Source organism: Melanerpes formicivorus, unplaced genomic scaffold (genome assembly GCF_026170545.1).
Source record: "Melanerpes formicivorus ecotype bairdi unplaced genomic scaffold, bMelFor1.0.p_v2 SCAF_178, whole genome shotgun sequence".
NCBI classification, from domain to species: domain Eukaryota; kingdom Metazoa; phylum Chordata; class Aves; order Piciformes; family Picidae; genus Melanerpes; species Melanerpes formicivorus.
Genome location: NW_027142530.1, coordinates 155,958 through 177,252, shown reverse-complemented (window position 1 = coordinate 177,252; position 21,295 = coordinate 155,958). Strand labels below are relative to the sequence as shown.

The 21,295-nt window shown below is 51.8% G+C and overlaps 1 protein-coding gene across 1 annotated transcript in view; it reads right to left on the bottom strand.

Moving 5' to 3' along the window:
* Nucleotides 1–21,295, bottom strand: part of LOC137457418 (zinc finger protein 208-like) — a gene marked incomplete at its 5' end in the record, with an annotated part of 316,357 nt that overhangs the window by 208,914 nt on the left and 86,148 nt on the right. The window contains 1 exon segment of the mRNA XM_068169313.1: nt 11,277–11,976. Within this exon segment, the coding sequence (XP_068025414.1) occupies nt 11,277–11,976 (700 nt within the window).

The following is a 21,295-nucleotide window of genomic DNA, read 5'->3' as shown; positions in this document are numbered from 1 at the left end:
TTCTCTGCCCCTGAGGCCTGTGAGAAGATATTGTCCTAGGGCACTGGGAGGGCCTCACTGCCTCTTTCCACAGCCCCAGGAAGGCTGGGGACTGTCAGGCTCTTGTCCTCCACCCAGCATCACAAACCCTACAGGGATCCTACAGGAAGGCTGAAGAGGAACTTTTCATGAGGGTGTCTGGTGACAGGACAGGAGGGAAAGGTTTGAAGGTGAGGAAAAGGAGGTTTAGACTGGGTCTTAGGAAGAAGTTCTTCTTATGAAGGTTGTGGGACTCTGGAATAGGCTGCCCAGGTAGGATGCCCTCTCCTAAGGGTGTTGAAGGCCAGGCTGGGTGAGGCCTTGAGCAGAGGTTGGAGCAGAGGAGCTCTGAGGTCCCTTCCAACCTAGGCCATGCTATGCTGCTATGAAACCCACCCCCCACCCCCACTGCACCTGAAGAGCCTTGACCCACACATGAGGGACAGGATCTGCCTGCCCAGGGGCTGTGCTCAGGCCTTGGCCTTTGTGCTCCACAAACCAGAGCCAGAGTTTGCTCTCCTGCATTTTGCCTTTGCCTGCTGCAATCACAGCCTCTCCTGAGCTGCTCTAACGAGTCCCTGGGGAGGCTTTGGCAGTAACAAGCCTCAGTGGGGCCAATCAATGCTTCAAGGTACTTTGTGTTTTGCTTCTTCCTTCTTGCCCAGTTTCTTCACTCTTCTCTCAGTACCTGAGGTTCATGGAATGATTCCCAAGTGCCCTGAGGAGCACTTTGTGTCTTCATTGTTTACTTCAAGAGTTCAAAGTGCACCTCACAAAGCTCAGATTTTGATGGCAAACTATTTGATTCTTTCTCAGATGAGGGCAGAGGTGACAGCAGCATCCACCAAGCCAGAATGATGCAGGCTGTCTGCTCAGGGGGTCTGGACTGGGAGGAGAAGCTGTCCTTTGAGGGCTGACACTGAGTGGACAACTTTGCTCCTCACCCTCCCCAACCTCCCCATTGCTGTCCCTGCCCACCTGGGCCTTACATCCCTGCTCCTTGCATCAGACTTCTCCACTGCTCTCTGCAGCTGGAGCTCACAGCTCCATGGCACCAGCTGCCCCCTGCTTTCATTAGAGAACTGCCTGCACACAGCCACAGAAGAATTGTTGCTCTTTGGAAGCTAAGCAAAGCCAAGGCTGAGAAAGTTGCCTCAGCAATCCAAGGCCTCTGGAACCATCTGCTCAGCACAAGCTGTCTCTCAGCAGCTTGCCTGTCCACATGGATGAGGCAAAGCCAACAAGTTCTGCCATGGCTGTGATTTCTCAGCCAGTCAAGAGTTCTTGAGAGTGAGAAGCAGATGAAAAGGTTGGATCCTAGCAGCCCTTCCTCATGAATAAATCCTGAATTCAAATCTATTCCTATGGCTGTGCCTGGAGAGCAGCACCAAACACACAGACACAGGGACAGAGCTGGCTACCTCCAGTGGAACATAGAGCCCCCCAAGATGGTGTCAGCAAAGGTGTCTGTCCAAAGACACAGAGAGGTGGAGAGGTGGCTGGCAGAGAGGCTGCCCTGGAGTTCAGTTTCCTTCTCCTGGAGCTCAGGGAAAACACTCACAAAGCTTCAACATTCTCAGAGGATGAGAACTGAGCCTGGAGAAGTCTGACTTGGTGCTGGCCCTTGGTGCAGGTTGTGCCTGAGAGATGTCTGAGTGGGGGAGATGCTGGACACAGCTGCTGTGATCCAGGTGAGCTCCAAGGTTCTGGCTTTAGGGTCACTGTTTTTAGAGGTGGAGATCATTGACTTTCATCAGGTGTTTTTCTCTGATCTGGAGAACCTTGGATGCTGAATCACCCTGGGATCTTTTGCCACTTGCACAGACCCTGAAGTTTTTTTGACCTCCAGAGTTCATAGTATCATAGTGAAGGGACCACAAGGATCATCTAGTTCCAACCCCAAAGCACAGATGCACTGAGCTGGCAGGAGGTGACAAACCCTCAAGCCATAGGGAGAGAAGAGCAAGGCTGGGAGAGCCCTGCTCAGGGCTGAGCCATTCCTTGCAGGTCAGTCCTCTCCTCTGAAGCCTTACCTTCTCTCTGCCTGGGGTCATATCCTTCTCTTCTCTCCATCAGCCCTGCTCCTTTGTGCTGGGGAGGAGCAAAGTTTGCAGACCTGCTCCTTGAAACAGGCCAGAAGGTAAAGAGCCCAGCTTTGGAACAGCAGCAAAGTCCCAGAGTCCTGCTGACCCCTGAGCACCTCCCAGCTCTCTCCAGTCTCTCCTCCCAAACCACACTTCACCACTTGTGGAGCTTTGAGGGTCATTGGTTGTGATGGGAATTTAGAAGTTCATCTCCCTGAGCCCCAGGTGGTCAGGTATCAGTTGCCTAGGCAGAGGGGGATGGTTAGGGTGGCTATGTCCTGGGGGTGTCATTCCCATCAGCACTACAACCAGGGGACTCAGCACAGGAGTTAGGGCTCTGATCCCTCCATTGCAAGAAGTCACACACAGTGTCCTTACTTCTCAGTCACTTGGTCCCCAAGGATTTGCCCAAGAGCACAGGGGGCACCATTCCTCTCAGCAGCATGGCCTCCCAGAAGGACCTGGACATGATCTTGGAGGAGAAGAATCACCTGAAGAATAATTTGGAGGAGTCAAAGCTCATCCTTGAGGAATAGTAGAAGTGGTTGATGAAGACATGGATGAGGACAGGAAGGATGAAGTATATGAGGATTAGGAGGAGGAGGAAGAAGACAAAAGTGATGAATGGGAAGAGGATTAGGATATGGAATAGAAGAAGAATAAACAGAAGGAGGAGGAAGAGGAGGAGGAGGAAGAGGGCAAACCCATATCAGCACCTCTGTGCTACCCAAGCAGCCACATCAGTGCCCTGAGGGTGGGCAAAGCTTCCCACCCAGCTTGGTGCTGGTAAAGCCCCACTGTCCCCAGCCCAGTGCCCAGCTCTCTGTCTCTGGTGACTACAGCAAGAGCTTCAACCTCAGCTCCAACCTCATCCGGCACTGCTGCGTCCACAGCCAGAAGCAGCTGCACCTCTGAGCTGCCTGAGGCAAGAGCTTCACCCAGATGGCTGTCCTTGGTCAGCACCACTGCACCCACAAATGTGACAGCCCTTTACCTGCACAGGCTGCAGCAAGGGCTTCATCTGCAGCTCCTCCCTCACCTGGCATATTCACCCCCATGCAGGTGACCAGCATGCCCCAGGGGACACAGCAATACACCGACCCCGGCACTGCCAGGTCAAACGTGACCCCCCGGGGGGGCCTTCTTCAGCAGGCCTTTTACACCTTCTTTCCTCAGAAGCAAATGTGCCCCTGCCCTTCTCAGCACCAGCCAGTGCTGAGGGGAGTAATGACAATGCTGAGTCAGCACAGCCACTACCACCACTGCAGCTGGGCTGGGATTTGGCTGTTTGTTCCTCAACACTTTGGGTTTCCTAGAGGTAAAAGAAAAACCTCAACCCAAGGCTAATGCCTAATTAGAATGGAAACCCCAACCCTAATAAAGTATTGTCTTTGGTTGGTTTTTCTTTGACATTTCTTGCCCAAAAGGCCACTTTTGGGGGCATTTCTTCCCCAGGGCCAGGGATAAAGCCATGTGCTCACTGCAGGGAGCTGTCCTTGAGGGGTCCTGGGAGGATCTTGAATGTGAAGTGAGGAAATCAAATTCAGTGCCTCCCATAGCCATTCAACAGTATCCTTCACTAACCTGCATGGACATGGAATGATCACTCCAAAATGTACCTGTGCTGAAAAGATTAACCATGGTCCTCATCTAGGACTCAGTAACACGCAGGCATTAGAAGGATAAAAACTTATTTGATAAATAAAGTCCTTCCATGTCTTGGTCTTTGCTGCCATCTCCTGTCCTTTTAGCAACATTGCAGTCTCCATGTTCTCTGTCATGTATTGTTCCTGTTGGTCCTCTGCCAATCCCACAGAACTGTCCTTCTCTTGCTAGTGAGGCCCAGGGGTGTGAGAACCCAGCCTGCTTTCCAGACTCAGCCTTATTTCTCTCTGTGTCTAGAGCTGCCATCTGCTGCTCTAGCTCCATTTGCTCTCCCAAGCTCCAGATTTACTTTATTGATGTCAGAAAGCTAAGCTCTGAACTAGTATCACAGTATCACAGTATCACTTAGGTTGGAAAAGACCTCGAGGATCATCGAGTCCAACCTATCAACACAGACCCCATGACTAGACCATGGCACCAAGTGCCACGCCCAATCTCCCCTTAAACGCCTCCAGGGTCGATGACTCAACCACCTCCCTGGGCAGCCCATTCCAATGATGAATGACTCGCTCGGTGAAGAACTTCCTCCTCACCTCGAGTCTAAACCTCCCCTGGCACAGCTTGAGACTGTGCCCTCTTGTTCTGGTGCTGGTTGCCTGGGAGAAGAGGCCAACCCCTTCCTGGCTACAACCACCCTTCAGGTAGTTGTAGAGGGCAATGAGGTCACCCCTGAGCCTCCTCTTCTCCACGCTAGGGAAAGAAGGCAAGGGAAAGAAGGGGGGGGGGGCGGGGGGGGCAGCTGGACAGCTCAACAAAGCCATTGCAGCCATAGAAGGGGGGGAGATGGGGGGGAAGGGGGCATCACCACCAAATTCACAGCAGCTGCCTTTTTTTTACAGCTTCCAGTCAAAGTGAAGCTTTCCTCGAAGGCAGGGAGACTTCAGTGGATGGTGATAGCAGCAATTTGAGCTTAATTATTGTTTTGTCCCCTGCTGAGGCACCTTTCATTCTCTTTCTGTGGCCGTTTCTGAGACTCAAGATAGGTAGATGAAAAGTCAGTGCCTTCTCACTGCTGCACTCAGTCCCAAAACTCAATTCTGATATTTTAACTTTTAACTTAGAACATCCCTTCTGTCCACAATCAAAACACATTGGAGAACTTTAGACTCAGCAGCAGCGGGGGGTTCTAGCAGCAGGGGGGATAGTGGGCTGCTGTTGCTGTTAGGTGCTAGTGTCTGCAGCTCCAGGGGTGCAGGTGGGTTTAGTGGCCATGGTGGTGGAGGGGGAGGATGTAGATGTCAAAGAAGAGTTTTGTCCTGGTGGAATGGCATTGATTACTATTGTGGGGGCTTTACAATGGTCTGCTAATTGGTCTAAGGAATTTTTAATTAGTCTCCATGTTGCAAAGGAAGACATAGCAATTTTCTTTACTTTTGTTGCTGCCCTGAACAAAGCCTTCTCTCCCTGCTCCTGTGTCTTTTCATCTTATGTTGGTGCTCTTTTTTTCAAGATATGAGTAATGGCTCCCAGTATCAAGTTCTCTTCTTTTGTTATTTGATTACCCATTACATTCTCATCAAAAGGAGGCACCAACCCCCAGTTTCTCTGGTAGCTCATCTCTGTCCTGCAGAGCTGCTTCTTTACTAGGGCACCAACCTAGAGGCATATCTCGCCTTGTCATAGGCATATATCATTATCTGGTGTACCATGCCTTACATTCTTTGTTATCTGACGTATCTTGCCTTATCTTAGGCATATATCAAGCCTATCATCTCTGGCGTATCAGGGATTGTCACTGGCATAAAAGCAAATAGATTAATCTCACAGAGACTAAGCTAATAGCTACTATTAATGACGAGCATGAGCATCTCCACAGTCCCTAAAAGTGAAATTTCTTCTTGATGGTGCAAGTGGGAGTTGTAATGAATAGGTGCTCCAGGTGTACAGTCGGGGTCACCATGTGTAATAGTACAGCTGTTTTAATCACCCAGAGCAAAGCTTTCAGGATAGGATTTAAGCAGGTGAAGACGTTTATGATGTTCCACAGCAAGGTTCTCTGGTCTATCAGAAGGCACAGGTGTCACACCTCAACTGGTCATTCTCTACTGGCATGCCTGTCATTAAGGCAGACAATAGGTCAAAACAACAAAGCAATATTTTAACACATCCCACCAAATGCTGCCCAGCTTCTCTCAAAGTCAAAGACAAAACATAGCTCTCTCTACTTCGAGCAAAGGCAAATCTTCCCTATAGTCTTCTCAAGCTACCCAAAAACAATCCTCTTCCCACAACCAACCCTTTTTTCCCTCTGCACTTCTTTTTTCTTGGGCACCAATCCATTTTTCCTATGTGTTTGTTACTCTCGGGCATCAACCATCTCTTTTTCCTGCAAGTCTTTTTCCTCAGGCACCAACCCTTTTATTCTCTGCTCTCGTTTTCTTTCAGCACCAACATATTTTTCTCTGTGCTGCTTTATTCTCAGACACCAACCATTTTTTCCTCTGTGCTTCTTTTTCCTCGAGCACCAACCATTTTGCTCTCTGCTCTTGCTATCTTTCAAGCACCAACACATTTTTCTGTGTACTTCTTTTTTCTTTGGCACCAACCATTTTTCCCTCTGCTCTTCTTTTCTTTCAGGCACCAACCCTTTTATTCTCTGCATTCTCTTTTTCTCGTTCACCAACCCTTTTATTCTCTGTGCTTCTATTCTCTTGGGCACCAACCGTTTTGTTCTCTGTGCTTCTTTTTTCTCACACACCAAACATTTTTTCCTCTACTATTTTTTTTTCTCAGGCAGCAACTCTTTTTCCTCTGTGCTTCCTTTTCCTCTGGCACCAACCCCTTTATTCCCTGCACTTCTTGTTTCTCAGGCACCCATTGTTTCTATTCTTTCTGTATCTTTTTGCTTAGCCACCAACCCTTTTTCCCTCTGTGTTTCTTTTTTCTGGGCACCTACCCTTTTATTCCCTGCACTTCTTTTTTCTCAGGCACCAACACTTTTTTCTCTATACTTCTTTTTCTTGGGCACCAACCCTTCTTTCCTCTGGCCTTCTTTTTCCTCAGGCACCAACACTTTGTTTCTCTGATCTTGGTTTTTTTAGGGAACCACCTTGGTTTTACTCTGTGATTCTTTTCTTCTGGGTACCAACCTTTATTTTCTGTGCTGCTTTGTTCTCAGGCACCAACCCTTTGTTCCTCTGATCTTCTTTTTGCTCCAGCACCAACCTTTTTTCCCTCTGCACTTCTTTTCCCTTGGGCACCAGCCTTTTCTCCTCTGTGCTTCTTTTTTCTTGGCCACCAATCATTTTTATCTCTATGCTTCTTTTCTCTAGGACACCAACCCTTTTTTCCCTACACCTTTTTGCCTCCAGCACCAACACTTATTTCCTCAGCACTTCTTTTCTCTCAGGTGCCAACCTTTTTCTTCTCTGCACTTCTTTTTTCTTGGGCACAGACCCTTTTCTACTCTGCTCCTCTTTTCTCTTGGGCACCAACACTTTTTTTTCTCTGAGCTTCTTTTTCCTTTGTGCACCAACCATTTTTTTCTCTGTACTTCTTTCTTCTCAGGCAGCAACACTTTTTTCTCTGCCCTTCTTTTTTCTTGGGCACCAAACCTTTTGTCTTCTGCCCTTCTTTTCCCTCAGGCACCAACCGTTTCTTCCTCTGTACTTCTGTTTCCTCAGGCACCAACCCTGTTTTCCTCTGCACTTCTCACTCGGGCACCAACCCTTTGTTTCTCTTCACTTTTTATCTCTTGGGCACAAACACATTTTTTCTCCACACTTCTTTTTCCTTGGGCACGAACACTTTTATTTCCTGTGCTTCTTATTTCTTTGGCACCAAAAATTTTGTTCTCTGCTCTTGGTTTCTTTCAGGTACCATCACATTTTTCTCTGCACTTCTTTTCTCTCAGGCACCAACCCTATTTTCCCCTGCGCTTCTTTTCTCTCAGCCACCAGCTCTTTTTTTCTCTGAGCTTCTTATTTGTCAGGCACAAACTATTTTATTCTCTGCTCCTTTTTTCCTCGGGCACCAATCATTTTTTTCCTCTGTACTTCTTTTTTTCTCATGCAGCAATGCTTTTTTTCTCTGCACTTCTTTTTTCTTCGACACCAAGTCTTTTTTTCCCTGCACTTCTCTTTTCTTGGACACTGACCCTATAATTCTCTGCACTTCTTTTTTTGTGGACACCAACCCTTTTTTCCTCTAGGCTTCTTTTTTATCAGGCACTAACCCTTTTTCCCTGTGCTGCTTTTTCTTGGGCACCAACCCTTTTTATCTCTGAGAGTCTTATTTTTGTGCACAGACCCTTTTTTACTTTGTGCTTCTTATTTCTTGGGCACCAACAATTTTATTCTCTGCTCTTGTTTTCTTTCAGCACCAAAACATTTTTCTCTGCACTTCTTTTTCTTGGGCACCAACACTTTTTTTCTCTGCACATCTTATTTCTTGGACACCAACAATTTTATTCTCTGTCCTTTTTCCTCAGGCACTCACAGTTTTATTCCCTGCACTTCTCTTTTCTCAGTCACCAACCCTTTTATTCTCTGCACTTCTTTCTTCTCAGGCACCGAACATTTATTTTCTTCATCTCTTTTTTCTCAGGCATTAACCTTTTTTTCTCTTCACTTTCTATCTCTTGGGCACCAAGATATTTTTCTTCTGCTCTTTTTTTTCTCAGGCACCAACCCATTTATTCCCTGTGCTTACTTTTTCTTGGGCACCAACCCTGTTATTCTGTGCACTTCTTTCTTCTCTGCTCCCCTTTTCTCTCAGGCAGCAGCCCTTTTATTCTCTGGGCTTTATTCTTGGGCACCAAAGATTTTTTTTCTAGTGCTTCCTGCGCTTCTTTATTCTCAGGCACCAACCCTTTTTTCCTCTGCCCTTCTTTTTGCTCAGGCACCAACCCTTTTATTCCCTGCACTTCTTTTTTCTCAGACACCAACCCCTTTGTTCTGTCCACTTAGAATAGAATAGAATAGAATAGAATAGAATAGAATAGAATAGAATAGAATAGAATAGAATAGAATAGAATAGAATAGAATAGAATAGAATAGAATAGAATAAACCAGGTTGGAAGAGACCTTCAAGATCATCACATCCAACCCATCATCCAACACCATCTAATCAACTAAGCCATGGCACCAAGCAACCTATCAAGTCTCCTCCTAAACACCCCCAATGACGGCAACTCCACCACCTCCCCAGGCAGCACATTCCAATGGGCAATCACTCTCCCCATGAAGAACTTCTTCCTAATATCCAGTCTAAAGCTCCCCTGGTGCAGCTTGAGACTGTGTTCTCTTGTTCTGGTGCTGGTTACCTGAGAGAAGAGACTAACCTCCTCCTGTTTACAACCTCCCTTCAGGTAGTTGTAGAGAGCAATAAGGTCTCCCCTGAGCCTCGTCTTCTCCAGGCTAAGCAAAATCAGAACTCCCAGCCTCTCCTCATAGGACCTGTACTCCAAACCCCTCCCCAGCTTTGTTGCCCTTCTCTGGACACCTTCCAGCAAGTCAACATTCTTCCTAAACTGAGGGGCCCAGGACTGGACACAGTACTCAAGGTGTGGCCTAACCAGTGCAGTGAACATGGGCAGAATGACCTCCCTGCTCCTGCTGGCCACACTATTCCTGATAAAGTCCAGGATGCCATTGGCCTTCTTGGCTGCCTGGGTGCACTGCTGGCTCATGTTCAGCCTACTATCAACCAGTACCACCAAGGATGCTTTCTGCCTGGCTGCTCTCCAGCCACTCTGACCACAGCCTGTAGCACTGCATGGGGTTGTTGTGGCCAATGAACAGCACCTGGCACTTAGAGGGCCTCGGCCTCCAAACAGATGGAGGGGAGAGACAAATTGATTTGTTGGACCGCACAGAACCAATGGCCTGGCAAGTTGAAGCCATGAGAGGATAAAGCTTTAGTAGATACAGGTGCCCAGAGTGTTCTGACACCACCAAACCACGAGGGGTGGAACCCATCTGTGTTTCTGGTGTGACAGGAGGATCCCCACACCTGGATGTGTTGGAAGCTGAGTACTGGGATGCAAGCCACAGTTTGCTTTCACTTGGAGGCATGGAAGGAGTCACTGGACTCAGATTGCTCCAGAGCTGGAAACACAGCCCCAGCATTTGCAGCATTTGGACTGGGCATGGACTGATCCAGACTGTGCTGGAACAGAGTAGAGCTGCAGAGCACCTGCAGTGAGCAGCCCTCTGGGTACTGCAAAGTGACCTCCTGTGGAGTGAGAATGGACAGTGCCTGAGGTGTGCTGCTGATTGCTGCTGGGCATGGCACAGGTGGCACAGAATGAGGGCTTGGGAGTATCAAAGGTTAAGCTGAAAATTTGCTGTCATTACTCCACACCATCCTGCCTCATGCCACCTTCACAGGGACAGTGCTGGCTGGAGCAAAAGACTACAGGGCTTGAAGTTCAGATGGCAACATGAGAGGCTTCCTGTTCTGGTTGCTGCTGTTGGGTTCTGGCTCTCAGGTGCTGGCTCTTTGCTGAGAGGGAAGGCTGTAGGGGTTTAACTCCTGGCTGCTGCTGCTGACTGCTGTGCTTCTTTCTGCAAACAGCCTCAGGTCAGTGTGCACTATGTGATCTCATCTGGATTCAGCTCTGTTGATGTTGTCTCAAGTCCTTATCTCAACCCAGAGGGTTTTTTGATTCAGGGGTGTGTGTTATTTTTCCCTCACTTCTATTTTGGGGGGAAGAAGCAGATTAACCTCTTCTCAGCTCTTCAACTTGTTCCAGCCCCAGAGTGGAAAGCCAACAGAAGCTATCTGAGTTCTTCCAAAGATCTCCATCAGCTTCCCCCTACACCCTCCAAAGATCCCAAAAGTCAGTCCCAGGACCATCCAAATCCCAAACACCTAAGATCACCTGAAAGCCCCTGAAGAATGCCTCTGAGATGCCCTTCAAGACTCCTCTGAGAAACTCATTTTCCCCTCCCTGAACTGGGCACACAGCTCCACCCCATCCCTTGGGAGCAAATTCCCCCAAAATTTGGGCATTGTGGCAGGGATATCTGAAATAAAAGCAAAGAGACAGGATTTGGGTAACTTTTGGGTTTTATTGAGACAATTGGTCAATGGACAGAGGATTTCTTACCCCAGGGAGACACAAAGCATAAGGGAAGAACCAGACAGACCGTGGCAAAGCCCTGCCCAGCTCCACTGGGACCTCCAGCTGTGCCGACTCAACACTGTAATTGTTCTCATTAGCAATAATTGGTGTTCAGAAGGGCAGGAGGTGTTTGTTGATGCTGGTATCCCCAGTCCCTGAGAAATGCAAAGGAAAAAGGGATGATTTTGGTGCTGGAAAGGCCCTCTCAGAAGGATCATGATTACCCAACAGATTCTAGGTGGATTTATGCCTCCCCTCCAGCGCAGGCTGCTCTCTGGTGTGGATGTAGCGGTGCTTGCTGAGAGAGCCCTTCTGGGTGAAGCGCTTACCGCAATCAGCACAAGTGAAAGGCTTCTCACCACTGTGGGTGCGGCGGTGAGTAATGAGGGTGCCCCGCCGGCTGAAACTCTAGCCACAATCAGCACAAGTGTAGAGCTTCTCACCAGTGTGGGTGCGGCGATGAGCAATGAAATTGTGCCTGTGGCTGAAGCTCTTGCCACAGTCAGCACAGGTGAAAGGCTTCTCGCCGGTGTGGGTGCGGTGGTGCGCAATGAGAGTGCTCCTATGTCTGAAGGTCTGGCCACACTCAGCACAGCTGAAAGACTTCTCGCCAGTGTGCACACCACGGTGCTCTGTGAGATCTCCCTTCTTGGTGAACCTCTTGCCGCAGTCGGCACAGCTGTACGGCTTCTCACCGCTGTGGATAAGTTGGTGCTGGATTAATGCAGTACTCGTGGTAAAGCTCTTGCTGCACTCAGCACAGGGGAACAGATGCTCTCCAGTGTGGATGCGGCAATGGATGGTGAGAGTGGAGCTGTGTTTGAAGCTCTTGCCGCAGTCCCTGCAGCTGAAGGCCTTCTCTCTGGTGTGGCTGAGTTGGTGTTGCTTAAGAGTAAAGATATGCCTGAACCGCTTCCCGCAGCTGTCACAAAAGAAGGGCTTCTCTCCAGTGTGGGTGCGGCGGTGCTGGGTGAGATTACCGCGCTGGGTGAAGCTCTGTCCGCAGTCAGCACAGGTGAATGGTGTCTCTCCAGTGTGGGTGCGGAGGTGCTGGATGAGCTCAGAGTTCCAGCGGAACCTCTTGCCACAGTCACCACAAATGAAGGGCCGGGAGCCAGGTAGTGGGCAGTGGTGCTTCACTAGCTCTGAGCCACCTGGGAAGCTCTGCCCACACTCAAGGCACTGATTCAGCTCTTTGGGTGACACTGAGGGACCTGCTCTGGATTCATCCTCCTCCATACATTCCTCCCTCTCATCCTGGTCACCTTCATCATCATCATAATCCTCCTCATCATAGTTGTCATTCTCAGCATCATCCTCCATCTTCTCCTCTTTTTCCTCCTCATCCTCCTCTACCTTGGGACTGCACATTGGCTTCTCCAACTTGATCTCTGGGTGTTGCTTCTTGCCTGGGTCCTTCTGTGAGGCCATACTGCGGGAGGGAGGGGTCACAGCTCTGCAATAGGGAAGATGGAAGCACCTGAGCCCAGGACCTCAAACCCTCAGATCCTGCCTGGCTCATGACACTCCCTAACTCCCAACACCCAGCTGGAGAAGAGAAGGCAGAGGGGACCTCAAACCTTCAGTTTTTGCCACAGTATGGGCACAGACCTCCAATACCTCTGCTGAGACCCCAGGTTCCTGTGTTCAGTGCCCTGAGGTACCCTGGGGCTTACAAGTGGTCTTGTCCCACTCTCCTCGAGCCTGGTGGCATTGGCAGGGTGGTTCCTGGCCCAGCCCTGTCCTTTGATCTCCCCTGGCTCAGACAATGGAGGCAGCAGCACTGAACAAGGAACACCAAACCACCTCCAACCTTCTCCCACCACCTTCCAAATCCCAACCCCCAAACATCACCTCCTGCTCACAACTCACCCCAGCAGCCTGGAGCATTCCTCAACTCCCACACCACCTGATGTGCCTCAAGCTCCTGGAGAGGTGAAATATGCTGGGCAGGAGGAGGTGGAGGAGGTTGGGAGCTGCCCTGGGGGCTGGGGTCCTGCTGTTTCCCCACTCTGGGTTTCTTACCTGTTGGGCTGCTCCAAGGGACAGATCTGCAAACTCTGCTCTTCCACAGCACACAGGGGCAGGGATGATGGAGAGAGGACTCAGCCCCTGGCAGAGAGAATTAAAGGGCTCAGAGAAGAGCGCTGATCTGCAAGGGATGACTCAGCACTGCCCAGCACCAGGCAGCACAGCTCAGCCTTACCAGGGGCAGCTCCCAAGCCCAGCAGCACAGCCACAGCACACTCCCAGGGCTGATAAAGATGGGAGACCTCAACAAGGTTGAGGCCGGATGTGAGGAGGAAGTTCTTCTCCATGAGAGTGGTGAAGCCCTGGAATGAGTTGTCCAGGGAGGTGGTTGAGGCCCCGTTCCTGGAGGTGTTTAAGCCCAGGCTGGATGAGGCTCTGGCCAGGCTGATCTAGTGTGGGGTGTCCCTGCCCATGGCAGGGGGTTGGAGCTAGATGATCCTTGTTGACCCTTCCAACCCTGACTGATACTATGATACTATGAGACTAACTGTGGACTCAGCTCCTTGCCCGGCACACAGCCCCCAGCACGCAGCTGCAGGCCAGCACCACAACACAGCTGCCTCCACACAGCCTCTCCCAGCCCTTGCCTAAAGTTTCCTCCCACTGCCTGCCCAGGCCTCTGCTGCCTGCACCTGCCTTTGCCAGCAGGGAGACCTCTAGCCACAGCACTCCTCCCTGGCCCTGCCCCCACCCCACACACTCTGTGCTCACCTTTGACCTGCACACATCTCTCTGCTGCCCACTCCCCAACAGAAGATCACAGCAGCCCTCAGGACACACACAAAGGGAGCTTCATGATCTCTGCAGATGCAGCAAAGGGGGAAGGGACTTGGGCAGCTTCTTGCTAAACATCTTCAGCCCTCACTGGGATGCTGGAGGAGTCTCTGGCTCCTGCCCAAACCTCACACCTCCAGCACCCTTCACACACCTGCAGCCCAAAGAGACTCACTGGAAAGGGTTTGGCTTCCTTCTCTCCCTGACCATTTCTCTCAGCTTGCTCTTTGCAGTTCCCTGGAGCTGCCACTCCACATCCCCAAGAGAAAAATGAGGTTGGATGGGAGGGCACAGTGCCCATGGGCTGCTGTTCATCTCCCAGATGACACAGGCAGAGCTGCAGCACAATTCACTCCTTTCACCTCCTAAAATGTTGCCAGATTCTGCCATTTCCTGCACACACATTTGCCACCTGGGCCCTGCATCCTCTCCCCTTTTTGGGGGGACAAGGCCTAATTCCTGCCTGACCATTCTCAGACCTTTCCCTCATTCCCAGCACATCCATGGCCCTGCTGCCTTGGCTGTACCATGGTCCTGTATCCCCCACCTCCACTGCCACTGCAGCTGGAAGGGTGGAGTGGGAAATGCTGTGGCTGAGGAAGCATCTAAGGAACTGGGCTGGATGCAGCAGCACAATAATGGAAGTGGCCTGAAACTAAAGGCTGGGATCAGCTGGAGGGCTGAAAGAACAGCACCTAGCCAAGGGGGGGTTACAGATGAGGGCTGGGGAGGGACCCTGCAGACACCTCAGGCAGCAGCTGATGAGAGCAAGGGGGACAGAGAGGGAGTGAGACCTCAGGTGACTCCTGCCATGGGGGATGGCTGGGCTGTGTGGCTAGGAGACCTGAGTGCCTCCTTAGGCTGTGCTGGATGTCAGGAGGGGACAGGGGACTGTCCTGAGCCAGGCAGGATTTGGGCCTTTCAGCTTCTGGGGTCAGCTGCTGCCAGCACCATTGGAGGTAGGAGCCAGGCAGAGCCACACAGCTGCTGAACTAAGCCCTCCCACCCCCTGCAGCCTTCACCCTCCATCTCTCCATCCAGTGCTCCAGCTCCACTCACTTGCTGCCCTCTGAGAGTCCCCCGGGTCCTACAACATCACCTAGGCTGATCTACACAGCCAATAAGACCCAAGAGAAGCCCCTGGATGACAGCATGGAGGAGAATCGCTGTGGTGGGTGGAAGGCACTGGGATGTCTTACACCAGAGATCAGAGACCTCCAGCAGGGACAGCAGAGTCCAGAGGGACACCACAAAGTGTCATCTAGCTTAGTTCATTCCCACAAGGCCTGCACTCACTCTCTACAAAGGAACAGCACAGGCTCTCCAGTCTCCTTTGCCCTTCCTCTCTGCTCCCAGGAACAGCTTCTGGGATCTCTCTCTGCAGAGGAGCTTTGAGGCCTTGGCAGTGCTGCCAACTGCGGCCTGCAGCAGCCTGGCTCACCTGGGAGCTGCCTACCAGAATCTGTAACTGCAGCTCTTGCGTATGGGGGAGGAGGGGCAGAGAGGTATGGGGGAGGGGGAAGGTATTTGGGGCCTGGGGTTCTGGCCTGCTTTGGTGGAGCTCTGGAGGAAGCTTTGGCCTAGGGAGGTTGCTTGGCTCCCGTGGCCCAGGCACACTATGGATTGTTGTGGATTGGATGCTTTGCACTGTAGGATGCAGCTCTGAACAGCACAGCCATGGAAACTGCCCAATTCTATCCAACCCTCTGGCCACAGCTTGGCATCAACTCCTTTCACAAGGCTCAAAGAGAGCCTCTCTGCCTCCTGAAACCTAAGGCAATACCCTGCAGAACAAGGTGGAGGAGCTCAAGGGGACAAGCTGCAGAGGGGGCCCAGGGCAACCTCCTGAGCTTCAACAAGAGCAAGGGCAGGGTCCTGCCCCGGGCCTGGCACAATCCTCACAATCAGGACAGGCTGGGGGAGGAGGGGATAGGAAGCAGCCCTGCAGAAAACCACTGGGGGATGCTGCTGGACAAGAAGCTGGACAGGAACAGACAGGGGGAGCCTGCAGCCCACAAGGCCAAGGGCAGCCTGGGCTGCACCAAAAGCAGCATGGCCAGAGATGGCCAGAGGCCATCCTGGCACTTGGCTCTGATCTGCTGAGACTTAACCTGTAGTACTGCAGCCAGCTCTGGAGCCCTCAACACAGGAAGGACATGGACCTGATGGAGAGGGTCCAGAGGAGGGACACAAAAATGATCAGGGGCTTGGAGCAGCTCTGCTACCAGGACAGGCTGAGGGAGCTGGAGGTGATCAGCCTGGAGAGGAGAAAAGAAGACTCTGGGGAGACCTAAGAGTGAACTTCTGGTACCTGAAGGGGACTACAAGAAGGCTTCAGAGGGACTCTTTGCAAAGCCTGCAGGGACAGCACCAGAGGCAATGGCTTCAAACTAGAGCAGAGCAGATTGAGACTGGATGCGAGGAACAAGTTCTGCATCAGGAGCCTGCTGGAACACTGCAACAGGTTGCCCAGGGAGGGGCTTGAGGTCCCAGTCCTGCAGAGGTTCGAGGTCAGGCTGGACAGGGCTCTGGGCAACCTGAGCTAGTGCAGGATGTCCCTGCTGACTGCAGAGGGGCTTGGACTGCAGCACCTTTGCAGCTCCCTCCCAACCCAAACCACTCTAGGATTCTAGGAGTCTAAGTGCAGCATCCAGGGAGAGCAGGAAGAAGATGAGGCAGAGGAGGACAAGGAAGAGGACAAGGAGGAGGAGAACCAAAATCCCTTCCAAATTCCTCCAAACCTCTGCCAAATTCCTGGAAAGCTCTTCCAGCTCTGCAGAGTTCATTCTGAAGAGAGCTGAGGGAGTTGCTAGGCTCAGGGATGTCTTGCACACTCTGCACAAATGCTCCAGAAGCTTTCCAAGTGCCCTCAAAACCAGCAGCACAGCTCTACTGCCACACAATGCCAGGCTGCAAGGGACCCCAAGGCTCAGCTGCTCCAACCTTGCCATCTGACACTGGACTGGAAAGGAGCTGGCCCAGCCCCCTGCCAAGCTGAGCCTTCCAACTCTGCCCTGCAGGGCAATCCACCACTGCCCTGGGGAGAGGATTCCAATGGCTGACTGGCAGGGAAAAGCTTTTGCCTCTGCAGGGCACTGTGCCACTTCAGCTCAACTCTTGCAGCAGCTCTTTGAGATCTGCCTTTGGAGCACCACAAACTCTGAAGCACTGCAGTGCAAAGCAGCTCAGCTTCAACTTCCAACTGCCTGAACTCTCTCATTTTAAATTCAAGACAGGGGCCAAGCTCACACCCAGCCCCCAAGCTCAAGAACCAGCAACTAAGGTCAGAGTCAGCTCCCAAGCACAAGAATCCAGATCAGAAATGCAGAGCCAGCCCCCAGGCTCAGAGCCAGCTCCTAAGTTCACATCCAGGCCCCAAGCCCAGCACCAGCAGCTAAGATCAGAACCACTTCCCAAGCTCAGAGCCAGCCCCCGAGCTCAAGAACCATCAATTAAGGTCAGAACACTTCCCAAGCTCAGAGCCACCTCCAGAGCTCACACCCAGGCCCCAAGCTCACAAGCCAGTAAATAAGATCAGAAACACATTCCAAGCTCAAGAGCCAGCCACTAAGGTCCAGAACCTAGATCAAAAGTGCAGACTCAGCTCCCAAGCCAGCAACTTAAGTCAGAATCACTTCCCAAACTCAAGAACCAGCCCCTGACCTCACAGACAGGCCCTGAGATCAAGAACCAGACCCCAAGCCCAGAGTGAGCAACTAAGGTCAGAACCCCTTTCCAAGCCCACATCTAGACCCCAAGCTCAAGAGCCCGAAAATACAATCCCTTTTTGGCCCCAAATTGCCTCTTTTTGGCCATAAATTGGCCTTTTCTGGCCCCAAATTGGCCTTTATTGTCCGTTTTTGGCCCCAAATTGGCCTTTTCTGGCCCAAATTGGCCTTTATTGTCCCTTTTTGGCCCCAAATTGGCCTTTATTGTCCCTTTTTAGCCTCCTGTTGGCTCCTTTTGGCCCTAAATTGGCCCCTTTGGGACCCAAATTTGCCCTTATTGGTCTTTTCTGGCCCCAAGCTGGCCTTTATTTTCCCTTTGGAGCCCCCAGTTTGCTCTTTTTGGCCCCACATTGGCCTTTATTGGCTCTTGTTTTACCCCAAATTGGCTCTTTGGGGCCTGAAATATGCCTTTATTGTCCCTTTTTTGCCCCAAATTTGTCTTTTCTGCCCCCAAATTGGCTTTTGTTGTCCCTTTTTGGCCCCAATTTGCTTTTTATTGGCCCTTTCTGGCCCCAAATTGGCCTTTTTTTGGCAGCAAATTTGTCCCTTTTGACCCCAGATCACCGGTTTTGGACTCTAAATTGCCATTTCTCTCCCCAAATGTCCCTTCCTTGCCCCTTCCTACCCCCAAATTGCCTCTTTTTGGCCATAAATTGCCATTTCTGTCCCCCAAGGTCCCTTCCTGTCCCCTTCCTGTCCCCACCCTGTCCCTCTGTGTCCCCAGGTGGGGGAGGAGCGAGCCACAGCCATTGCCCTGATGCGGAAGTCCATCGGCTACCAGTTCACTGACACGGTCAGGAGGTCTCCAAGGGTCCCCAAGGTCCCCTCCTGCCCCCCCAGGCCCTGCAGATCAAGTCAGGGGTGGCCCCAGAGCCCCTCAAGGCGACGTCTCCATGGGGTCCTACCACCCGAGTTGGCCTTCCCCATGTCCCCAACCTCTTCCTCCTCCTCCCCCCAACCTCTTTCTCCTCCTCCCCCCAACCTCTTTCTCCTCCTCCCCCCAACCTCTTCCTCCTCCTCCCCCCAACCCTTTTGGCTGTCACCAACCCTCTCCCTTCCCCCTCCCTGCTCCCCCCAGGATCATGATCCTGGCGCTCAGCAGGGGCTGTGGCGCCCCCTGCAGGTGCTGAACATGTATGGGAAGGTGGTGGCAGTGAGACACCAGGCTGTGAGCAGGAAGAAGGACAACTGCTTTGCCATGGCCCTCGACTTGGTGCAGAACAACATCCACGTCCAGAGCATCAACAAGGTCATCGACAGCCCCCACTCGGTGCGGCCCTGCGGGGCTGGGGGGGTTGGGAGTCCAGACTTGGTCCTCTGGAGGCTTCTCTTGAGGCTTTGACAAGTGTTGGGGGGGGGCTGGAGCCATCTTGGGGGGGTTGGTGGCATCTCAGGGGGGGCTGGAGGTCTCTAAAGGCGCTTGGAGACATCTCAGGGCTTTGGTGGATCTCGGGGGGGGGGTTGGTAGCCCTTGGATGCCCCTTGGTTGCCCCTGAGGTGCCCATGGTGTGTGCCCACAGGCAGCCATACTCTGCACTGCAGCTCCCAGACTCCCAGACTCTGCTGCACAATGGCAGCAGAACCCCAGCCCAGAGAGGGGCCTGGGACCCCAGCAACCCCAACGCCCCCTGCAGGTGTGTGCCCTGAGCCCTCCTGAGCCCCCACCCCACCTTCTACCTTCCCCATCTCTCCTGTCACCTCTGCCCTCCCCCTTCACCTTTCCCCCTCCTCACCTCTGCCCCCCCCTTTGCCCCCCCTCCTAACCTCTCTCCCCCCCTCACCTATGTCCCCTGCACTTCGGCCCCTCCCACATCTGCTGCCCCCCCCCCCGCCTCCCCTCCACCTCTGCCCCCCCTCACTTCTGCCTCCCCATCCCCAACCCCTCCTTCATGGCCACCACCAGGAGCGGCCACCAGAGGGCGACCACCCGAGTTGGCCTTCCCCATGCCCCAAACACCTCCAGTGGCTCTCATCCACCTCTAACAGGCCCCAGAGTGTCCCCTAGGCCCCCAAAAGTGTCCCTTTATTGTGGCCTTTATTGTCCCGTTTGGGCCCCAAATTGTCCCTTTTTGGCCCCATGTTGGCCTTTATTGTCCCTTTTTGGTCCCAAATTGGCCTTTATTGTCCCTTTTTAGCCCCCTGTTGGCTCTTTTTGGCCATAAATTGGCCCCTTTGGGACCCAAATTTGCCCTTATTCGTCCTTTTTTGACCAAAATTGGTCTTTTCTGGCCGCAAGCTGGCCTTTATTGTCCCTTTTTAGCCACAAATTGTCCCTTTTTGGCCCCAAGTTGGCCTTTATTGTCCATTTTGGCACCAAATTGGCTCTTTTTACCCCCAAAAAAATCAGCAGTTCAGCTAGGAACTCTCTCGAGGGATGATGGAATAGATAGACATCTGGGCAAGGCTCTTGGTAAGGTTAATCTGTGGATACGCCTTCTAATGGCAATTGCCCTGAGATACCCTTCCCGAGATGATCTTCCATGGAATCCTAAACCCTGGACTTCCATAGATGAGGGAATTAAGTGTCTGAGAGAATTTGCTGTTAGAGAGCTACTCTATGGTGAACATGAACCTCTGAATCCTGATGACATCCCTGTGGGTACTGGTCTTGCTAAAAAGCTCATCAAGCTTGCTCCTTCTAATTATGCAAACATTCTGGCAAGCAGAATTGTGTCAGGGAATTATGGTGGAGCTTCTCCCACGGTTGTCCCATTCAGTGATCAAATGAGACAACTGGAGGAGAGCATGACACGTGGTTCTTTGGTTTCAGCCATTGAAACTCTGTCTGGAAAAACTGAGAGTTGCATGAAGGATCTGAAGGATTCCCTATCCCAATTGGCACAGAGAGATAATTCCAATTCTTCCCCCAGGTGGATACAAGTTTCATCTGTGAGGAACAGACGTCCCCCAAGGAGGCCATTCCAAACCAGAACAAACCAAAACAGACCACCGAGGCAGTCACGTAGGACTGTTTGGATAACTCTGCATCTCTCTATGAAGAACTTCTTCCTAACATCCAGTCTAAAGCTCCCCTGGTGCAGCTTGAGACTGTGTCCTCTTGTTCTGGTTCTGGTTGCCTGGGAGAAGAGACCAGCCCCCACCTATCTACCACCTCCCTTCTGGTAGTTGTAGACAGCAATGAGGTCTCCCCTGAGCCTCGTCTTCTCCAGGCTAAGCAATCCCAGCTCCCTCAGCCTCTCCTCATAGGGCTTGTACTCCAAATCCCTCCCCAGCTTTGTTGCCCTTCTCTGGACACCTTCCAGCATATCAACATCTTTCTTAAACTGAGGGGCCCAGAACTGGACACAGGACTCACGGTGTGGCCTAACCAGTGCTGAGTACAAGGGCACAATGACTTCCCTGCTCCTGCTGGCCACACTATTCCCGATGCAGGCCAGGATGCCATTGGCCTTCTTGGCCACCTGGGCACACTGCTGGCTCATGTTCAGGCAGCTGTCAATCAGCACCCTCAGGTCCCTCTCTGTTTTGGAGCTCTCCAGCCACTCTGACCCCAGCCTGTAGCTCTGCATGGGGTTGCTGTGGCCAAAGTGCAGTAAAGTTCTCCAGTCTATCAGCAGGCACATGTGTCACATCTCAACTGGTCATTCTCTACTGGCATGTGTGTCATTAAGGCAAAGAAGAGGTCAAAATAACAAAACTATATTTTAACATGTGTACTGGAGCAGAATGACCTCCCTGCTCCTGCTGGCCACACTGTTCCTGATACAGGCCAAGATGCCATTTGCCTGCTTGGCCACGTGGGCACACTGCTGGCTCATGTTCAGCCTACTATCAACCAGTACCATCAAGGTAGCTTTCTGTCTGGCTGATCTCCAGCCACTCTGACCCCAGCCTGTAGCACTGCATGGGGTTGTTGTGGCCAAAGAGCAGCACCCAGCACTTATAGGGGCTCTGCCTCCAACCACATG